This window comes from Acanthopagrus latus, chromosome 10, assembly GCF_904848185.1.
Source record: "Acanthopagrus latus isolate v.2019 chromosome 10, fAcaLat1.1, whole genome shotgun sequence".
NCBI classification, from domain to species: Eukaryota; Metazoa; Chordata; class Actinopteri; order Spariformes; family Sparidae; genus Acanthopagrus; species Acanthopagrus latus.
Window position 1 is genome coordinate 16,300,504 of NC_051048.1, and position 18,147 is coordinate 16,318,650.

An 18,147-nucleotide genomic window follows, 5' to 3' on the forward strand; every position below is an offset into this window, starting at 1 on the left:
TAGCTTAGAGCTGTACATTTATACACATCAGTACGCTAACATTGGCTCGATGCATGCAATAATCAATGCCCAGTTCACATGGTCTATCTATATCAAGAGAAGTGGGAAGACATCTGCTTAAGAGACATGTAACGATACAGAGGCCGAGAAGTTCAGGAGCGTTTGAAGCTCTTGTTTCTCAATTCTTGGCACAATGGGCCTATGTTGAACTACACCCAGAGAACCATTTGGCAGTTTGACAGAGTGATTCTTAGTAGAGCCGGGCTGATATGTATTGGTTGACTGATATTGTCGGCCATTATTTGCCTATCCAGGACATATTGGCGCACATGTTGCCCAATATGAAAACTTGATCATTATAAAATTCACAATGAAGTTTGCTGTTCATCGCTGTCATTTTACACGCTAAAGTTCATCGTAAAGTATGCAGCCTCCAGTACATATCTTTGACATTAAGTGTTTGTTAACCACATTTGAGGACTCGGGTGTTGCTTCAGGGGGATCTGAAGGGGTCGGTGGGTGTGTCGTTCGTGCTGGCATCGGCGAAGATGGCCAAGGTGCCCACAGTGGTGAAGACGACGAAGATCCAGAGGAACATGCGGTCCACCACCATGGCTACGTACTGCCAGTCCTCCCTCAGCTGTGCGAGGATGGATGAGAAAAAATAATCAAGGGACGAGAAGCAAAAAGGGCAGACTTCAGAAACCAAACGTACATTAAGAAACAAGAATGGTTGAAGAGGAAAAAGTGGAAGAGGACTACAACTGAGTCGGACAGGTGAACTTACTGCTTCGTAGTCCTTCTCAGCCTGCAGGGCCTCAGCGATGTACGTGATGGCCTCTATGGCTGTCTTCAGCTCCTCAGGTAGCGTGAGATAGCTGCTGGGGCCGTCAATAAACTTTCTCAGATCCGTACACATGCCCTCCGGCTGGTATCTGCGCAAGGACACACAAACGCGCACGCGTTAATGTCAAAGCAAAATATCAATAACGCACCATGTCTGATACGCCATGCAAAGAGTGAGTGCACGTCGGGCGAATGAATGCGCGCACACAAGCGCGCGGAATGTAGCGACATGCGAGCAGATGTCGACCCGGGCTAATTAAAAGCTGTTAAATAGTGCGGCGTTTATGAGGCAGGCTGCACGTCTCCTTTGCACTCTGCTGTCATTCAGAGGGGAATAAAGAGAAAGGTCAGCGGAGCTCCCCGGGCTCGCTCTGCCAGCGTGGGAGTCACCGCTCTGCATCTACTGACTCTGGCTGAGAAAGTCTGTGTGTGTGTGTGTGTGTGTGTGTGTTTCTGTGTTTACCTGTCACCCTCACTTACCAGCTGCCAGCTGCTGTGGTGTGCCAGCAGTTTGCTGGGGGAGTCTGGGAGAAGGGCGATGTCGCTCGTTGCGTTTCACAGGACATGTCTAACAGTAGGTAAAAGTTTCCATCCTTTATCTAAATCATAATACAGATTTAAGGTCAACAATCTAAAGTTTTGAAATATTTCAGGCGATCTGCTGCAAGGATGGACTTTCCAAGCACCGTTAAATCACAGTCAGAGTGAAGGGATGGATGAAACTTGGTTTTGGAGAACATTTAACACTGCTTCTACTGCAACTCTGCATACATTTGGGCCTAGCAGGCGTGCACATGAAAGGTAAAAGACCATCTAACTCCCTTGGAGAGAGAATCAATTATTTTCAGGTGCCACATTGGGGTTCAGTTTTAGGGTCTTTATTTGTGCCCTTAGGTAGATTTGACCTATATCAAGATCCATGCATTATTCTATTTGAAAATAGTGAAAAATGGCAAAAAGAAAAAAAAATCTCACAATATGAAAGGAATCACTAGATTCCAGTATAACCAAGAAGCAAGGAAGCCCTGAGAACTGAGGAAAGAAGCATTTGAAGGCACGTGAATCCAACTTTCACTTTGTAGGCGGGCGAATGTGTTATTTCTCTTTTAAAAAGACTTCCTTTGAAAAAAGGAAACGCATCTACTGAAGAAACCCAAAGCGCTCATTAACCTTTTCTGCTCGGATCTCGCGGGCTGCAGTTATTGCACAGGGTGTCCTTGAGCAGGGACACTTGGATTTCCATTAGCTGCTTCCAGGAAAGCGTCAGACACAGAGCTCTAATACTGATATAACTTTAAGTAGTGATACAGCACGACTCTCCCAGCAGGACATCGTGAATAAAACACTTGCTTGAGGAATGACATTGCCTCTGACTTATTACCTATTTTTGTAGCTCTGGACATTATTTCTGTTGGTCATGATAACACGGCACTCGAATAAACAGTTCTCGGAGTTCAACATGTTTTCTCTCCACACGTTTCCCTGCCTTCTCTTTAATGGGACTCTCCAATATTAAACAGAATTGTGCAGTGGGGCATCAAACTCAAGCAGTTAGACAAGGAAACGGGCTGTGGTCACTTTTACACTTTTTGGTCACAGTGTGGTCACTGTGGCAAGTGCAGTGGGTCAAAGTTAAACCAAAAAGTTGGTCTTTAAAAATGACAATTAAAGCTTCTGGCCATGTTCCATACAAAAATAGTAGAAATACAGAAAAACATAGGTCACTCTTGCACTAAAATGTGTTCACTGTCATAAAATGCTTGTATAAGTCATATTAAACCAGAGATAATGTGTTTTATAATATTGAGCTGTGTTCCCCTTTAACTGTCCTAAAACTCATCTACATAAAGGTCACCTTGTACGAACCAACATTTCGCTCTGACAAATGACTATTATTCTTCTTGCAGACCAGCTGCACTGTGCATTTTTCATTTTCTGTTCTGTTATGAACCTCAAATATGAAACACCTCTTCCACTTGCATGTTTCAGGCTCTGAGAAGGTTGCAGGTCAGACAGCTGGCCACAAGAGGGCAGTGTGGCACTGTGTTTTTTTTGTTTTGTTGTTTTTTTCCAACAAAACACTGTAAAAATGGAGTGTAACGTGGACAGCCAGGGCAGAATGTGGGGCTACTTGGTATTCAGTGCAGCAGCTTGGGGGTTTTACAATGCAGCGCTGCCATCGTGCTGCTCCTGTGAGTGTGGCAGGTGAGGAGGCTGTGACCTCAGAGAGGTGGAGCCTTGTCAGATATATATATATATATATATATATATATATATATATATATATATATATATATATATATATAGAGAGAGAGAGAGAGAGAGAGAGAGAGAGAGAGAGATAAAAGAAGGAGGTAGAGAGAGACACAGTTTGGCCTCTTAACCCCTCCTCCCTTTTTCCGTCCTACGTGGCCCAAAGTAGCACTTCATCAGCGAGAAGTAAATGACTGTTCAGGAGACTAATTCAACTCAAACTGGCTGCGTCTGGTGCCAAGACATGCACTAAACCCAATTAAGAAGGTGTGTGTGTGTGTGTGTGTGTGTGTGGGCTCCAGAGAGATACTGCTGTCTCATCAAATTGTCCTAATAGAGCCCCCCGCCCCCCACTCACTCCTCCCGTCACCCGTTCTTTCACCTAAAACGCGGCGTCCCACTCTAATGTGTCAAAGTCGATTTGCGCGGGTCATTATTATTTTAGCAACGATTCTCTGCCGTCTCCACTCTCTCCCTCTAGACATATTTCAACTCTCACAGGAGGTGAAGGATGGAGGGGCAGCAACAGCCAGAGACCACGAGGAAGACTTTCTGATTTGAGCAGAGCAGCGGGGAGGCTGTGTCAAAAAAAAAAAAAGTAGCTCTTTGTACAGCTCCTTGTTCTATCAAATCCAACTGAGAAGTGTCACCCACTACCTGTGCACACAGTATAGAGACTAAGGTTAGACTTTTGTGTTGCCAACATTTGGCCCATATCCAGCTCCTTACTCAACGGCTTCAGAGGCAGCACTCTGTAAAACATGTCACCCCTGCAATTTAAAGTAATGCCAGGTTCTATCTAAATGTACCAGGTCATAGAAATAATATGTTTGATAATGTATTTAAATACCATCATAGCTTTCAGTAGCTAAAGCTAATTGAATAGCTATTTTTGTAACATAGGTTGACTGATCTAAACATCCTCCTACCTCAATGACACAAAAGTTAATTTGGCAATGACTCCAAAAAAGGCATATATACATGACCAGTGGAGAGAAGCAGTGACAGGCATATCGCATGATTTGGCATGTTTATTAACAGTTGCAGTTGTGACCTAGGGGTAAAAAAAAAAAAAAAAAAGTTAAAATTTGAATGTTAACTTTGCTCAAGCTTCCACATGTGACACAATCAGTGGTCTCCATGATTAACGTCCTCTGTTCGACTCATCCATCCAACCTGTATTGCTCCATATATGGACTTTTTTGCTCTTCATACCACGTCACCTGACTTCCTCCTTTGCTCCTGGCTACCACAACCTGTGCAGATAGGTATTCACATACGCACGTGCAAGACTAAAATGTGTATCATAAGAGCGGGAACAAATACATACACCTATGATATGGCCCTGGACTGACAGTATTTGGTCTCACCTGTTGGGCTTGGGGAACAAGATGGAGGAGTCTGGCTTGCGGATGAAGTATTCGTCAGCCACTTTGCTAATGCACACTATCTTCTTCTCCCGCCGGGGCATCGTCTGCAGGGACAGGGGGGTCTCTACTTTTGGCCGCAGCATGCACAGGTAAGGAGGCAGCGTGTGGATGAAGATCTGGGAGGAATAGAGAAACGAAACCAAGAGATCAACCACAGTTCCTCTGCGCTTCCTCGTCCTCCGATTTGAACACAAAGGCTTAAAACTAGAAATGACACGTTAAACACCACATTCACGCACATTTCTTTGACTCAAACCACATCGGGGAAACATACGGTTATTTAATTGTGCGTTCCTCTTTGAGTCAGTAGCTTCTGGGCACCCCCCACACCTCTATCATCTCCTCTGGTAATAAAAATCAATTTGTTTGGGTTTCTGTTTCATGATTTATGAATCTGCTGAAATACACGTGCATTTGCCTATTAAGGCTGAGAAATGAGTCAAATGAAAATGAATTCAGCGGTGAAATAACCTTTGAGAACAGTTGTTGCTGAATGATGTGGGTGGGGAAACCGAATGGGTAATGCCTTCTAATTCCTCAACGTCTATTCTCAAGGTGTCCTTGAGCAAATAACATAAACTCCACTGGACAACACCTGGAGTGTGTGATTAAATTGAAATAAGTGCGGGAAAAAAATCGAGTGCATCTTCTTTTTCTACCTTTTTTATACAACCATCGGCTGGTAATCCTTGGCTGTCAGACTTGGAGCTGCCGTTCAAAAAGAGCGCCAGAGGGATCTGACTTGAAGATAAAACAGCAAATCATTGGGCCAAATGTTAGTCCTGATCAATATCATAAAGGCTGTTTGCCTCAGTAAATGGCTCTTTTATCTGCACTTCGAAGTGCTTGGATTTCCCTCTTTTGAGAGGACTCTGGACTTGCCTGTACTGACACGTGGATGTCAATATCGGCCCGCTGGCGAGATCACACTGCACCGCAGCAACGATGCAGACCGTAACGTGAGGTGGAGCAGCTCTACTTGTATCATGGTTTCAAAGAAAGAAGGGTGACTTCGCCTTCTCTCAGCATCAAATACACCCATGTTCTCACATGATCCCCTCTGACCTTTATATCTTCCCAGTACACAACAGCACCTGTCATAATTCCCGAAGACTGTCCTGTCCAGTACAGACCAGTGAGTCACGATCCTGGCAAAGACCAGCCGAACAGAGCAGGCGCTGACATGTGGCGCTGATGTAATGTGTCGTTGTTGTTGGAACAGTTGACAATTTATTGGTCATAGAAGGCAGACAATGAAATTATAAGATTTTGAGAGACAATTTTTTGCTGTTGAGACATGATCTGACTTTGTGGTCCTGGTGAGAATAGTGGAGTTAGAGTAGTGAATGATGAAGGTGGGATTCTCCCCATGGTAAATGATAAATGGACTTGTACAACAGTTGTCAGATTCACCCATTCACACACACACATTCATACACTGATGGCAGATTCAGTATCTTGCTCAAGGACACTTCAACATACAGCATGGGGGGGGGGATCCGAACCAGAAACCTTCCGAAAACCAGACGACCCGCTCTACCTCCTGAGCTACAGCTGCCCTCCATATTCTAAGAAGCAGCAATTTAGATTCAATTGTTTCTCAAAAAGTAAAGATCCCCTCCAGACGTGTTAAGATGTATATAAAACAATATTCTGACTAATATTGTTTTTTCCCCAGTCCTTAAACTTAAACATCTACTCCTCCTCTACTTTAACTACTTCACTGGAGATGTCTCCTTCTTTACTGAAAGGTCCATTCTCAGTGTGTGTGCATCAGAGGCTTCAAGTTCCCACATCACCTGAATATTACACCAGGATTGGCTAAAATCCACTTCCCGATGAGCACTTTCAGACAGCCGTCCAGTGTCAAACACTGCACATACATCATTCCACACAGTGACATTTAACTGCAGGAACAAGAAGAAAACACACATTTTTGATCGGAGGGGGGACTTTAAAGACTTTTTTCCCCACTTGCATAAAAAATTGCACTGATGTGAAGATTCATTTGAGAAATGGCAGGGCTAAATGCCCAGCGTGGAAGTGGTGCCATAGGAGCACAATAACAGTAATGAAAGAATGCTTGGAGAGCAAAAGTCAATATTTCCCTAATTTTTCAGAACACAATTTTTGTATTAGTGGGTATAGATGGACGCCAGTTTGTCAGTGACGATTCATGTTGACTTAGAATGAGATCATTTGGATTCTGTAAATCATCACGGACAGCCATAAACTGCTGTAATGGGAACAATATGCATTAAAGTGTTCGTGTTATGTCTACCTTGCTTCATTGCTTTATTGCATTTTTGAGTAGTGCAGGCTACGCTTCAGCTTCACACACACTTTACTTGTGTCATAAACCTGTTAAATACAAATATAAAATCACTAACAGCCTCTTCATTAATGCTGCATTAATCGTTAGTTTTAGCTACTTGTGGGCATACATGCATATATACACATTATGCAATTTATATTGCCTATTTACACATTAGCATTAACTTTTCCAGCCTTTTTAGCGTTCAATGTTCCAATAGTTTTAACCTTGTTAAAACTGGCTCTTTTAGCTGCAAAATGCTTCACTATGTTAAATTGGAAGCTGCCGACTCTGTTCGTTTGCCGTCTGGTGCTGATCATGTAACATACCGAAAACAGCCGCCCGCTGCTGGACACAGCAGAAACCGAACTTTGACATTTTTTCAGACTGAACCAAAATTGACAAAAACACGACCAAACTGAAGAAAATTCATAAATACTTGGGTGATAGTTCTCTGTGAATCTGCAGCTCAATTGACCTCTTAGCATGCTGTTATTTGATTCATTGTTAGTATAAAATAATTGATTTGTACTGCTTTAAGGTAGAATATAGTACATACTATATTACAAGCAGTTTGGGAGAAAAACGTTCCTTAGTATCCATTACATCCAGCCATACATATCTCATTACTCATGTTTAGTGCCCAAATTGTATTCATGACACTTATGGTCAAAAAGTAGAAGTTAAAGGTGCAGTGAGTAGTTTCTGGCAAGAAATATTGACAGATTTTTTTTGTTTTTAGATCTATAAAAACTAAACAAACTCTCTGTTTCCATGTGAACATAAACAGAATAAACAAACTGACCTTTAAGGACATTCATACGTATTTTCTGTAAGCCTCTGAGAACGGCTTGCTTGTTCAGTTACGGAAAAGATAAATATTCCTGAGTGTTCATTATGACCTCATTCAAATTATGAATGTGAAAAAAAAAAATTGAGTTTGAATTAACTTCTTCTCCAAAACTGCAGAGTGCCCTTCTAACAAGAACTGAGCCTGTAATGTCCTTCTCTCTCATCAATCCAGCACTGAGCATCTTAGTCCAGTTAACCAAATCAATCACATCACCTGGGTATGAGCCGGTCTGAGGTAAATGTTCCCTGAAAGCGTGGCAGAACTATGAGCACAGCATAGAGCCGCTGCTCAGGCCTGTAATTAGCTGCACATAATGTATGGAGAGGGCAGCAGCCACTGATGGAGGTTAATGGTATAACATGACATTCAGGAGGACTGTGTCGGCTTTATCCAGTGGTCTGTCTCAACATAAAATACTACAGCCTCCATTACACCAAATTACTACGTTGATGGAGAGGTTTCTAAAAAAAAATGTATTTTGCAAATTCACACCCTCATTATTAATATGTTCACATTGTTACAAGGTTGTGCTCATTTACAGATATCCCCAATCTGATGGTGTAGCTGATTCATTCATTTGTTATCATAATTAGGTGGATTACCTTAATTGCTATTGATGATATTGAATTATCCTTAATGAGATGCTGACCCGTCTTAGCCTTGCATTTGATTAAATATATTTTTATTATACTTACATACATAATATGTTTTCATATATCTATTTGTGATCTGCATTAAAGGGTAACTTCACCAATTTCACACATTAAAGTGTGTTAACAGGTCTTGGAGGAGTACTACAGCATATTTGAAAAAGAGTAGCGTAAAGCTGTGTGAAATCTGACGAATTGCCTCCAGTGATGTCACTCAGTGGGTAAGTTGCATTGTGGGCAACGTAGGCAACAGTTTTGAAAAGCAGTCTGGTTCAGCACTGCACTCCCACAACACTGTTGGGACTCATTGTAGACAATTTTAAGAACTGATGACGAAAGCAGAAGCAGAGATATTGCCTTTGCTTATTCCACACATTCTTCATCCTTGCGCCTACAGTGCCCACAATGCAACTTAGCCACTGAGTGACATCACTGGAAGCAATTCATCAGATTACATGCAGCTTCCTTTGGAGCCACAAAAGACTATATACTGCTTCATAAGTGCTGTAGTAGTCCATGATACCAGTGTGTAAATTGGTGAAGGAGGAGGACACACGCAGGTAGGCAATTATTTCCATGCTGCTTCCCAATCCCCTCCATCCCTCCTAGAGAGCATGCTGGGTTCCTAGTGACATCACTTTGACATCACTCTCCGTGCCTCGATTTGATGCCGACGGCTGAGAAAATGAAAGCCTTGACGGTGAAGAGAGTGGCCTCATCTCTGTGATACAAATTGCCCTCATCCCCCACTGAATCCTCTAGCAAAAGAAAGAAAGCTTTCTTTTTCTAGCAGACTGCTCTGAAACGTGGCGAGTTCACAGTGGAATGAGCTGTCTACGGAGAAAACTACAATATTTTTTGCCAGTTTTCACAATTTCGCAACAATGTCAATCGAGTCAAACAACTTCATTCATTCATTCATTCTAGACTTCCGCCGATAGAGGTCGGGACCTCACCTTGCGGACCCACATGGGCATCTGGTGGGTGCTGGGCGAGCGGTGGTGCAGGTTGAGTACGACCACGCTGAGGATGACAGAAAACGTGACCAGGATCATGGTGAACATGATGTAGTTAACGATGATGGGGACGCCCAGCGACGTCTCTGGGATCTTATCGGCCAGCAGTAGCAGGAAGACAGTGAGGGTGAGCAGCACGTTGATGGACAGACCCATCTTCTCTCCTGGCACGGGAAGAAAATGTTACACAGCGTACTCAAGATCTTACTTCATGTTCATTTTCATGGCGGTTGGTCTTCAATATTTACTCTCGACTCTCGACAAAAGTAACAATTACACTTGCTTACGACTGATGAAGCTTTACGAGGACAAGGTTTGTTCCTCCTTCAACTGAGCGAGATGTTCTGTTCTGGCAGCAGCTGGTCCATGTAATTCGCCAGTAATGACTCTAATGGAAAATTCATCTCCCACTCAAAGTGAAGCTGATTGGCCGATAGAGCGGGGCCTCCCCGGAGCATTCAGCGGTCACTTACGAACTGTGTTTACCTCAGATTGGTTAGAGTCGTTGGATAATGAGAAACTGATGTGTATTAGGGCCGTGCGTGCTCCCACAGTGGCGTTCTCCCTCGCACACTTCGTCGCACGGCATCACCACAAAGGTCAACACGTCAGAGTCCTGCTTGACAGGCCATCTCGCGGAAGTACGGTGCAGCGTTGTGACGGAAAATGTTTGTCATGGATTACTACTTTAATGCCCTTGACTTCGTCTCTGTGTCGGAGGGGAGGGTCGTTCTTTATGTGCTTGCATGCATGTCTGCAGATTGAGCGGGAGGAACAGACCTTGAGAGGGCCCATAAGCAGAGGGCGAAACATATGGAAGAAATACACAGGAGGAAAGCTTAATGCATGCAAACGACTTGGTTTCATGAGTCATTTTGACTCCTTCTGGACCGAGTAGAATTTCAGTGACTCTTTTTTGCTCTTAGTCTAAACTGATGGTTTCCAAAGCAGGACAGTGTGGCTCCCGCTGCTGCTGGTTTTGTTTCTGTGTCCTCACTAATTGATTCAGTCCTGTCAGGATCGCTGAAAGGCAGCGTGCAATACCAAAATCTGCAAATTCCTTTTTGTTACCTTTGGTACGAGTAAAATGCATTTTTTGTCGGGTTAAAAAAAAAAAACGTTTTGTCAGAATCATTTTTCAAAGCAACATCATTTCTATCTGTGAAAACAGATGGAAAGAAAAGCTTTTGTCACGATTATCTGTCGAAGTGCTTGTTGTAATATTCATTTCACCCTCTGCTTCTAAGTGGCTTACCCTGATATTCACATCCTAACCCAAACCAATCCCTCCCCCTAAACCTCACCTACCCAACTTAGGGAGACTATCCTGGCAAAGTCTTAAATTTAACCTGTTTTATAGTCATAAAACCAGGTGAGACAGTAGTCTAGATCGGATTTACAAAATGGTTCACCTAAAATGTTTCTCTGGGCTTCCATACCCATGTGGTTACCCTTTAAAGTAACCTTGGATTTGTGCTCATTGAGCGGTAAGTAAACCTGCTGAAGTGCAGTGGTGATCAGCTTCAAACTGATTACCCGATGTATCCGTGCAAACAAGTCTACGAAATAATCAAGTGAGGCTTGTGAACGTGCTTGAGCAGATTACTCTGAGCAGATGGGGCAGATTTCTATTTGTATTTTTTAGGTTATTGATTCAGCAGTGCTCTATGGCTATCTAATCTGAAATTGAATCCCTTTGTGCTGGTAATTGGACAAATGTGTGATTGCCCAATTCAACCAGCCCACACACACACAATTAGGAATTGGCATTAGCAGTTTTAGAGAGCAATGGTGGAGACTTCTTCCCATCATGGTCAACATTATCCTGCATTGTTGGTTTACCTGCATCAGGAGGCAGGTAGAAGTTGAAGATGGCGATGATGGTGATGAGGATGCAGGGGAGGATGATGTTCAACACGTAGTACAGGGGCTTCCTCTCGATGATCAGGTAGAAGGTCATGTCCTCGTAATTATCATCGTTCATGTTCTTCCTGCTCGGCTTGTGTCTGATGTGCCACTCGCCGCTCTCTGGAGAAAGCGTTTTAAGGAATTTGCATCAGCAAAACTGATGCTTTTGCAGCAGAAACAACAAATCTGCATAAGACAAGCAGGTCCGAACAAAAGTGCCAACGAGGAAAAAAACGCTGCTGCGACTATGGTTCAGTATTCAGCAAAATTAAGGAAAAAAAGTGCCTCATGAGAGCAAATTAAAAAGAGTTGAGAAGTAATTCACTGCTTCATGCAAATTAATATATACCCCCCAACTACTACTAGAATGCAATTCACTGTGGAAATGTTACCAATATAATACAATATAATATTTTCATTTTACATTCATTTAAAAATTGGTGTTCTGTGTCATAAAACTCTTCCCTTCCTACCCAGAAGCCCACGTATTCACCACACTGCTCCATCCACCCGACCACATTCTCACCACTGAAGGCTTCGTCCAGTTGGATCTCCCTGATCTCTTTGCCTCTCGAGTCCAGCGCGTACTGTATGTCGATCTCCGTCGCATCATACGTGTAGGAGCGGAACTGCATGGTGCAGTTCTGCCAGTCAAACGGGAAATATGTTACCTAGACGGTGAAACAACGGGGATGTTGCAAGGGTTAGTGAGGAGGAAGAGGGGAGCAAACTTAGAAGAGTGTAATGCTTGACGGTATTTGAAGTTTGTGTGTGTGCATGTGTTGTATGTTCACCTTTACTCCACAGGAGCTGCAGTAGAGAGCAGGGGGAGTCCAGGTTACCCTGCCGTTATAATAAATCTGAACGTGGACATGCAGGGCCACATCAAATATCCCGTCATTACTGCAAATAGAGAATCAGAGACAGTATGAATTACTTATTCCATATTTAAGTGCATTTTTATTTTTTATTTTGCATTTTAAAGGCCCATTTAAGTTGTTGAGAAGTAATGTAGTAATGCTGTTTTGCAGCAAAGTTCTAAAAAGCGTTTGTGGACTGTGAAACATCCCCCAATCTTCCAACAGCATGAGGGTTAGCAGAGTTATTATTTTCGAGCAAACTACTCTTTTGTCAGTCCTCGTTATTCCTAGCCCCCATGTTGCACCAATCATGGACATGTTTTCCAGCGCATCCCGTCAATAAACCGGGACCGGTGTCTGGGAGGATGCTAATCCTTGTTCTTAGAGCAATTTGGTGTAGCATTTCATTCATTCATGAATGTGCCTCTCCATATACACCATGCTTGAATGACTTCTGCAAATCATGCTAGCCAGTGGGCAACTCGTGGATGGGCAGCCTGTCCTTCCAACATCCAGCCTGTCCGCCGATCAAGCCATTCACAGTAGTTGAAGTCTGCGTTGCTGCGGATAAACTTGCACTTGTATAAACTTGTGTGAAGTAAAGGCAGCCGCTAAAGTGCCAGTATGAATCTTGCACGATACTATTAGATGTCAAGCCAAACAGATATTAGGAAAACTGATAGATAATGCTGCTGATACAGGTGCACATATGTATATGTATATGTATATGTAATAATAGCCCACCCCCCCCAAGTTTGATTCTAGCCCGAGGCCTTCATATCAACCCTCTTCCTCTTACTCCATCTTCCTGCCACTTTGCTCTTTGCAATAAAGCATACATTTACCAACAAGGAGAGACAAAATAATGCTGTGGTCAGAGTGAGTAACATCTTAGGAGCCATATCTCGTATGTATGATTATTGCAGTCACACTACTCCCTCCATTCTCTCACCACAGCTATAGAGTACATCAACATTTGGCTGCAGTCCCACACTACAAGACCCCAGTAAAACATTTTAATTGGCATGGATGAAACGGAAGGGCCTCGACACATTTCACAGGACTCTTCCAAGTGCAGCACTAATGTTGGACGTATACGGCGCTGTTTTGGCCCGCTAAGCTCATAACACCGCACACAACAAAGACATCAAGTCAATTAAACACAGATTTAGCCGTCTGTCAGGGTGGTGCACTTGGTTTTTATGGCGCCGCTAATTTGCTGCGCTTGTGTCCTTAAAGCGGGGGCCCTCCGCAGCTCTTGTCCCTGTGAAGGTGCCGCTGCTGCTAAAATGACAAGCATTGATCATACACACATGAACAGGAGTGCGCACACCTTTACATTTGTGTGTACGTGCACATTTGTGTGTATGTGTGCGGTTCCAAGTGAGCGCCTCCTGGGCTGAAGTAGCAAAGCGGTGCCATCATCTGAGGAAGCCATGCTGCTTAATTGCCTATAAAGTTTTGATGAATGGAACACAGGATATTTACAGCGGTGCTAATGGGAGTGTGTATGGGTGTTGGGGGTATACGAAAAAAGACTGCACTCACTGTTTTGAGTGTCTAAATGTTCTAATTTACTGCTGTGACAGAGGTTTTCACTTATTTAAGTACTGTACTGTAATGTAACTGTGCTGGGTGTTTAGCCTCGTGACCACTGGGTGCAGCTGTGTGGAGCTCTGGCTCCATCACTCAGCGAACAACCCGCAGCTCAAGCGTGGCCAGAAAAGGGAGAGTGAAATTACCATGCAGGACAAAACTAGTATTCTTTTGCTAACCAGTGATGTTTCTGAAATGTAGCAGAAACATGATGGAGCCGTGGTACAACTATGATGCGGCACAACTACATCTGGTGGACGGGATGGGTAATGGTCTCTGTGGAGTATCGATTAGCTGCATCCATCTCCTGGAACAGCGAAGAGCTGGTTTCAGCAGCCAGTGGCGCCTTCAAATTTAGCTGACTTTTTGTATTTATCACTGTAATTTTTGGGCCTTTTTGCTTCCATCAGCATAGGAGAAATCAGCTAAGGTTGGGATTAAAAGCAGCAGGCTTTGATACGACTGCTGGCTAAGGCATCTCTCGATCATCAAACTTGACCAACGGGACTGTCTTAGGAAGGAAAGGAAGAGAGTGGGGATGAGAGCCATGCTAAAAATGGATGAATGTGACTGGTTGAACTATTTTGCAAAGAACTGACCAAGCAGTGGGAGATCAGTAACTGTTGGGCCCACATATTTACAGAGAACTGTTCCCACAACAAAATCCCGATGGCCTTTTTCCAAGCCGACAGGGCGCGGGACGAGGAGAGGTGGACTGTTAACGTCGTTGATGCTTGGTACTATTCACATGCAGCAAAAGTTAATGGACTGTGTGAAGCTGATGTCTTTTAATTGGAATCTGACGGACTTAATATCATCCGTTTCTTGTTTCTGCAGTTTACATTCACCCGGAGGCAAACATCCAGAAGTATTTCCAGAAACTGTCTCTGCTAAATATACATATACAAGATGAGTCAATGAGCAATGAAATGCAATGGAAAAAAAAAAATCACAGATGCATCGTGTAAAATCAGATACATGATTGCAAGCCGGTGGACACTGACACACTGTCTAGAATGTCTCCAGCTGACCAAGCCCTGTGGAGGGTAAACAAATTAACTATGCTGACTTATCTTCATCATCTCTTACTCTCAATCTAAAGACTAAATAATTAAATGTCATCATGCTATCATGATCTTTAGGGGAGGGGTAAGGAACAGGCACAGAGATAATTCATACAATTGCAATAGGAAAGAATGAATGCTACCATGCATGGTTAACTGTACAGGCAGGGTGGATGTATACTGACTTCGACTGATTAAATATGGAAAAGTGACTTTGACTCTGTCACAGAGGAAGAATCTTTTTTTGGCATAATAAAAATCATTTCTTTTTCATCATAACCTATTTGTCACATCTCTGCGATATTATATTTTGTTCACACAAGGAAAAGGCAGATATTATAGATAGGTAGGACCCTTAGGGCCGAGGAGGGAACCATCCCAGACAAAATTTAAAATCTAATATCTAAAGGAAAGTGGCCAAATAGTTTCTCCTCTCAACTCTTGGTTCTGATTAATTCATGCTAGCGCTCGCGCTTACTTATTGATGAGGACGATGTCAGGCAGCCAAACCTTCGCCGCGGGGACACGCAGCACCTCAATCCCGTCATGCTGCTTGGGCGTCCACGACAACCGATAATCTGTCCACTCCTGTTTGAAAAAAGCAGAAAGGCGGTTTGTGCTGTTTGCAATTTGCGGTAATGTGAGAATCAAACATGCCTACGTGAAAAATGGCAGGGGCAGGAGAAAAAACAGAGTGACAGAAGGGAGAAACTTTGCATTTACAAAATGTGATCTATTTGTTGTTGGATCGGTTAATTTTTCTTTCTTCCACTGCTGTGATTACATTCAACAGGGACAGTTCCGCTGTGTATTTGTCCTTGCATGACAAAACACCATTTGCATAATTTTTCATTTTGCATATACTCTGTATTATTATGACGAATCCAAGTGTTCTCGCTTGGTTATTTGTGTAGTGTATTGGTACTGTACATGAAGAAGGGGGTCTTATGCTAATACACTCATTTCCTGTGGAGCTGGAGTCACGGACGAGTTGGCCAAAATAAAGTGAAATGGTACTGTGTGTTAATGAAGGCTGTGTGCACGGGTTCCCCTTAATACAACTTTCTGTTTCAATGAAGCTGCGAGCTCTAGTGTCCTTCAAACCAACTGCTGGCAGACCATTCACTGTGTGTCTTAAAGATGCATCATGTAAGAATATAAGTTGAAAACATTCAAATGAATTAAAATGATCAATAGAATGTGAGAAAATAACAGTTTGGCATCCATGTGTTGTGTTGCAGAGGTATCCAGTAGTAACTGTTAGTGCGCTAAGCAGCTAGCCTTGCCCCTTATAACGTCCCTCCATAGTGGTGTAAGCATCAATACCCCTCTGATGCCCCCAGTCTGGACCACTACATGCAAGGCTAACTGAGCTAACTAGCTAATGGCAGTTACATTTAGTGGTTAACTTCCGGCGATATGCCGCCCACTGTTCTTAGAGTAACAAATGGTGACAAGGTGTGTGACATGTGAGTACACTTACCAGATTCATGACAACAGTCGTGCTCATTTCTTCATTTTTCATATTCTGAAAGAAAAATGCGCAAAGGTGTTATTTATGTTTGTCTCAATTGATTGTACACGGACAACAGTCTCATAAAATGGCATCTCCTGGGCACTGTTGTGGTTATTTTCAATATTCCAGTGTTTTTCTACTTCACTACCTCCACCTCAGAGAGCAAGAATGAGCAATGTAGGAATGCTAAAGCTTTCACAATAAACGCCAGTTAAATTGTAGCTATTTTAATCACTGAATCATCACTGAAAATGACTGCCACCTTAAATTAATTTCCTGAGTCCTAAATAAAGGTTTGAATGAATCAATGATGTGGTGCTCAGTGGGCTTTCTCACAGAGCGTGAAGATGAGTCTACAGGAGACTACATTCTATAGAAACTTCTAGTCGAGACAATGCTTTCAAGTGATTTATGCATCATTAAAGTTTATTTGGAAAGCCTCGGGAGGCTTGTGCTGCTTGTCCTGATATGTTGTTTTTTCCAGGGTTGCACTACCTATAATAATACCTAAATCATCTCTACACTCTCTCAAGGGGAACGTATTTATTTTTCTCTTCTTCTTAACAACTTAAGATTGTTCTTTTTCAAGTGTTTCCTATTGTGTTAAGCTGATGCTGTGCTTAAGATGATATGATTTATATGTTGTTGGAAGGCAGAGCAAGATGCACATTTCTCTCTTACTGCAGGTTTCACCTTATGATGCTGCAAAAAAAAACAAAAAAACAAAAAAAACCATGGCTCATCAAATTGTCAGATTTGGCCTGTATGAAAAGATTTGATAGGCTACCCCTCGTTCAACCCATGTACTCTACCTGCCTGCCTATATGCACTCTGCACTCACTGCACATGCCTGGACTCTTCTACAGTAAAGCCACAATTTCACCATACTAACATGCTAGCTTGACAGCAGTGAATACTTACAATAGCCATAATCACTATGAAAATGTCTTTTATTACATGTCAGTGAGACATGAAGTAGTTGGGTACGGTAAGCAATGACAACAGTAAGCTCAGCTCACAATACACAGCCTCTAAGCATGTTCTTCAGCAGCTAGCAAACGCAGTAACACAAAGCACACGGCCCTTGAGCTTTGCCCAGTCTAATTCAGTTACGTTCGTCCCTGAGCTGAGCTTATCCAGTTAGCACAAAGCACATAGCAGAAGAGAGTAACTCCCGTGCTGGGTAGTAGTAAAGTGATATGGGGACTAGTTCCAACCTAGCAAAACTGCTGTTATGACTCTTATGTAAAAACAACCAGGGTGCTTATACAGAAAGGAGATGCCTGTGCTAGATGGCCATGACATTAATGCAAAGAGGTGCATGTCTTAATAGGGGGTGTCCATTTAAATACTCACCAAACAATACCATTCATTTGGCAAATGTTTTCTTGGCATATCTGAAAGGCTTCAAATGTGTTTTAAGAGTTTGAACTTAATCCAGTGACAATACATTAGCCAGATCACTGTCAGTATCATTTTGCTGTTCAAGCAGGCTGCGTTACTACATTAAAAACAACCATAACAAATTAGCTGAGCATTTTTTAATGTTTTATCCTGTCTGAGGAATCAACATTTTGTGTTTCTTTTTGTTATTGATCTTCATTTGTCATGTTCATGTGATATGTTAACAGTGTTATGACACAAACTGGCCTACATCCAGAGTCAAGGTTACAGCCTCTACTTGTTGATATTCGCTCCAAGACAGCTGGCAGTCATTTGAGTAGCAATGGACACGCACCAGCTACTTCCAGGACAGAGTTCATGATGCAGGCTTTGGATAAAGATGCTTCTACGTGTCTGTGAATGTGGGTCTGCATGTATGTGATTGTCTATCCAGCAGG

The 18,147-nt window shown here is 42.8% G+C and overlaps 1 protein-coding gene across 3 annotated transcripts in view; it reads right to left on the minus strand.

Annotated features, from left to right (window-relative positions):
• Positions 1-18,147, minus strand: part of chrnb1 (cholinergic receptor, nicotinic, beta 1 (muscle)) — a 36,311-nt gene continuing 18,164 nt past the window's right edge. For all 3 annotated transcript variants that reach the window (XM_037112241.1, XM_037112244.1, XM_037112243.1), the window contains 9 exons: positions 16,274-16,318; positions 15,269-15,378; positions 12,065-12,173; positions 11,797-11,941; positions 11,205-11,390; positions 9,303-9,526; positions 4,470-4,645; positions 788-935; positions 1-640 (listed from right to left, as the gene is read on the minus strand). In XM_037112241.1, the coding sequence (XP_036968136.1) occupies positions 494-640; positions 788-935; positions 4,470-4,645; positions 9,303-9,526; positions 11,205-11,390; positions 11,797-11,941; positions 12,065-12,173; positions 15,269-15,378; positions 16,274-16,318 (1,290 nt within the window). In that variant the 3' untranslated portion in view covers positions 1-493. The remainder of the gene's footprint in view (positions 641-787; positions 936-4,469; positions 4,646-9,302; positions 9,527-11,204; positions 11,391-11,796; positions 11,942-12,064; positions 12,174-15,268; positions 15,379-16,273; positions 16,319-18,147) is intronic.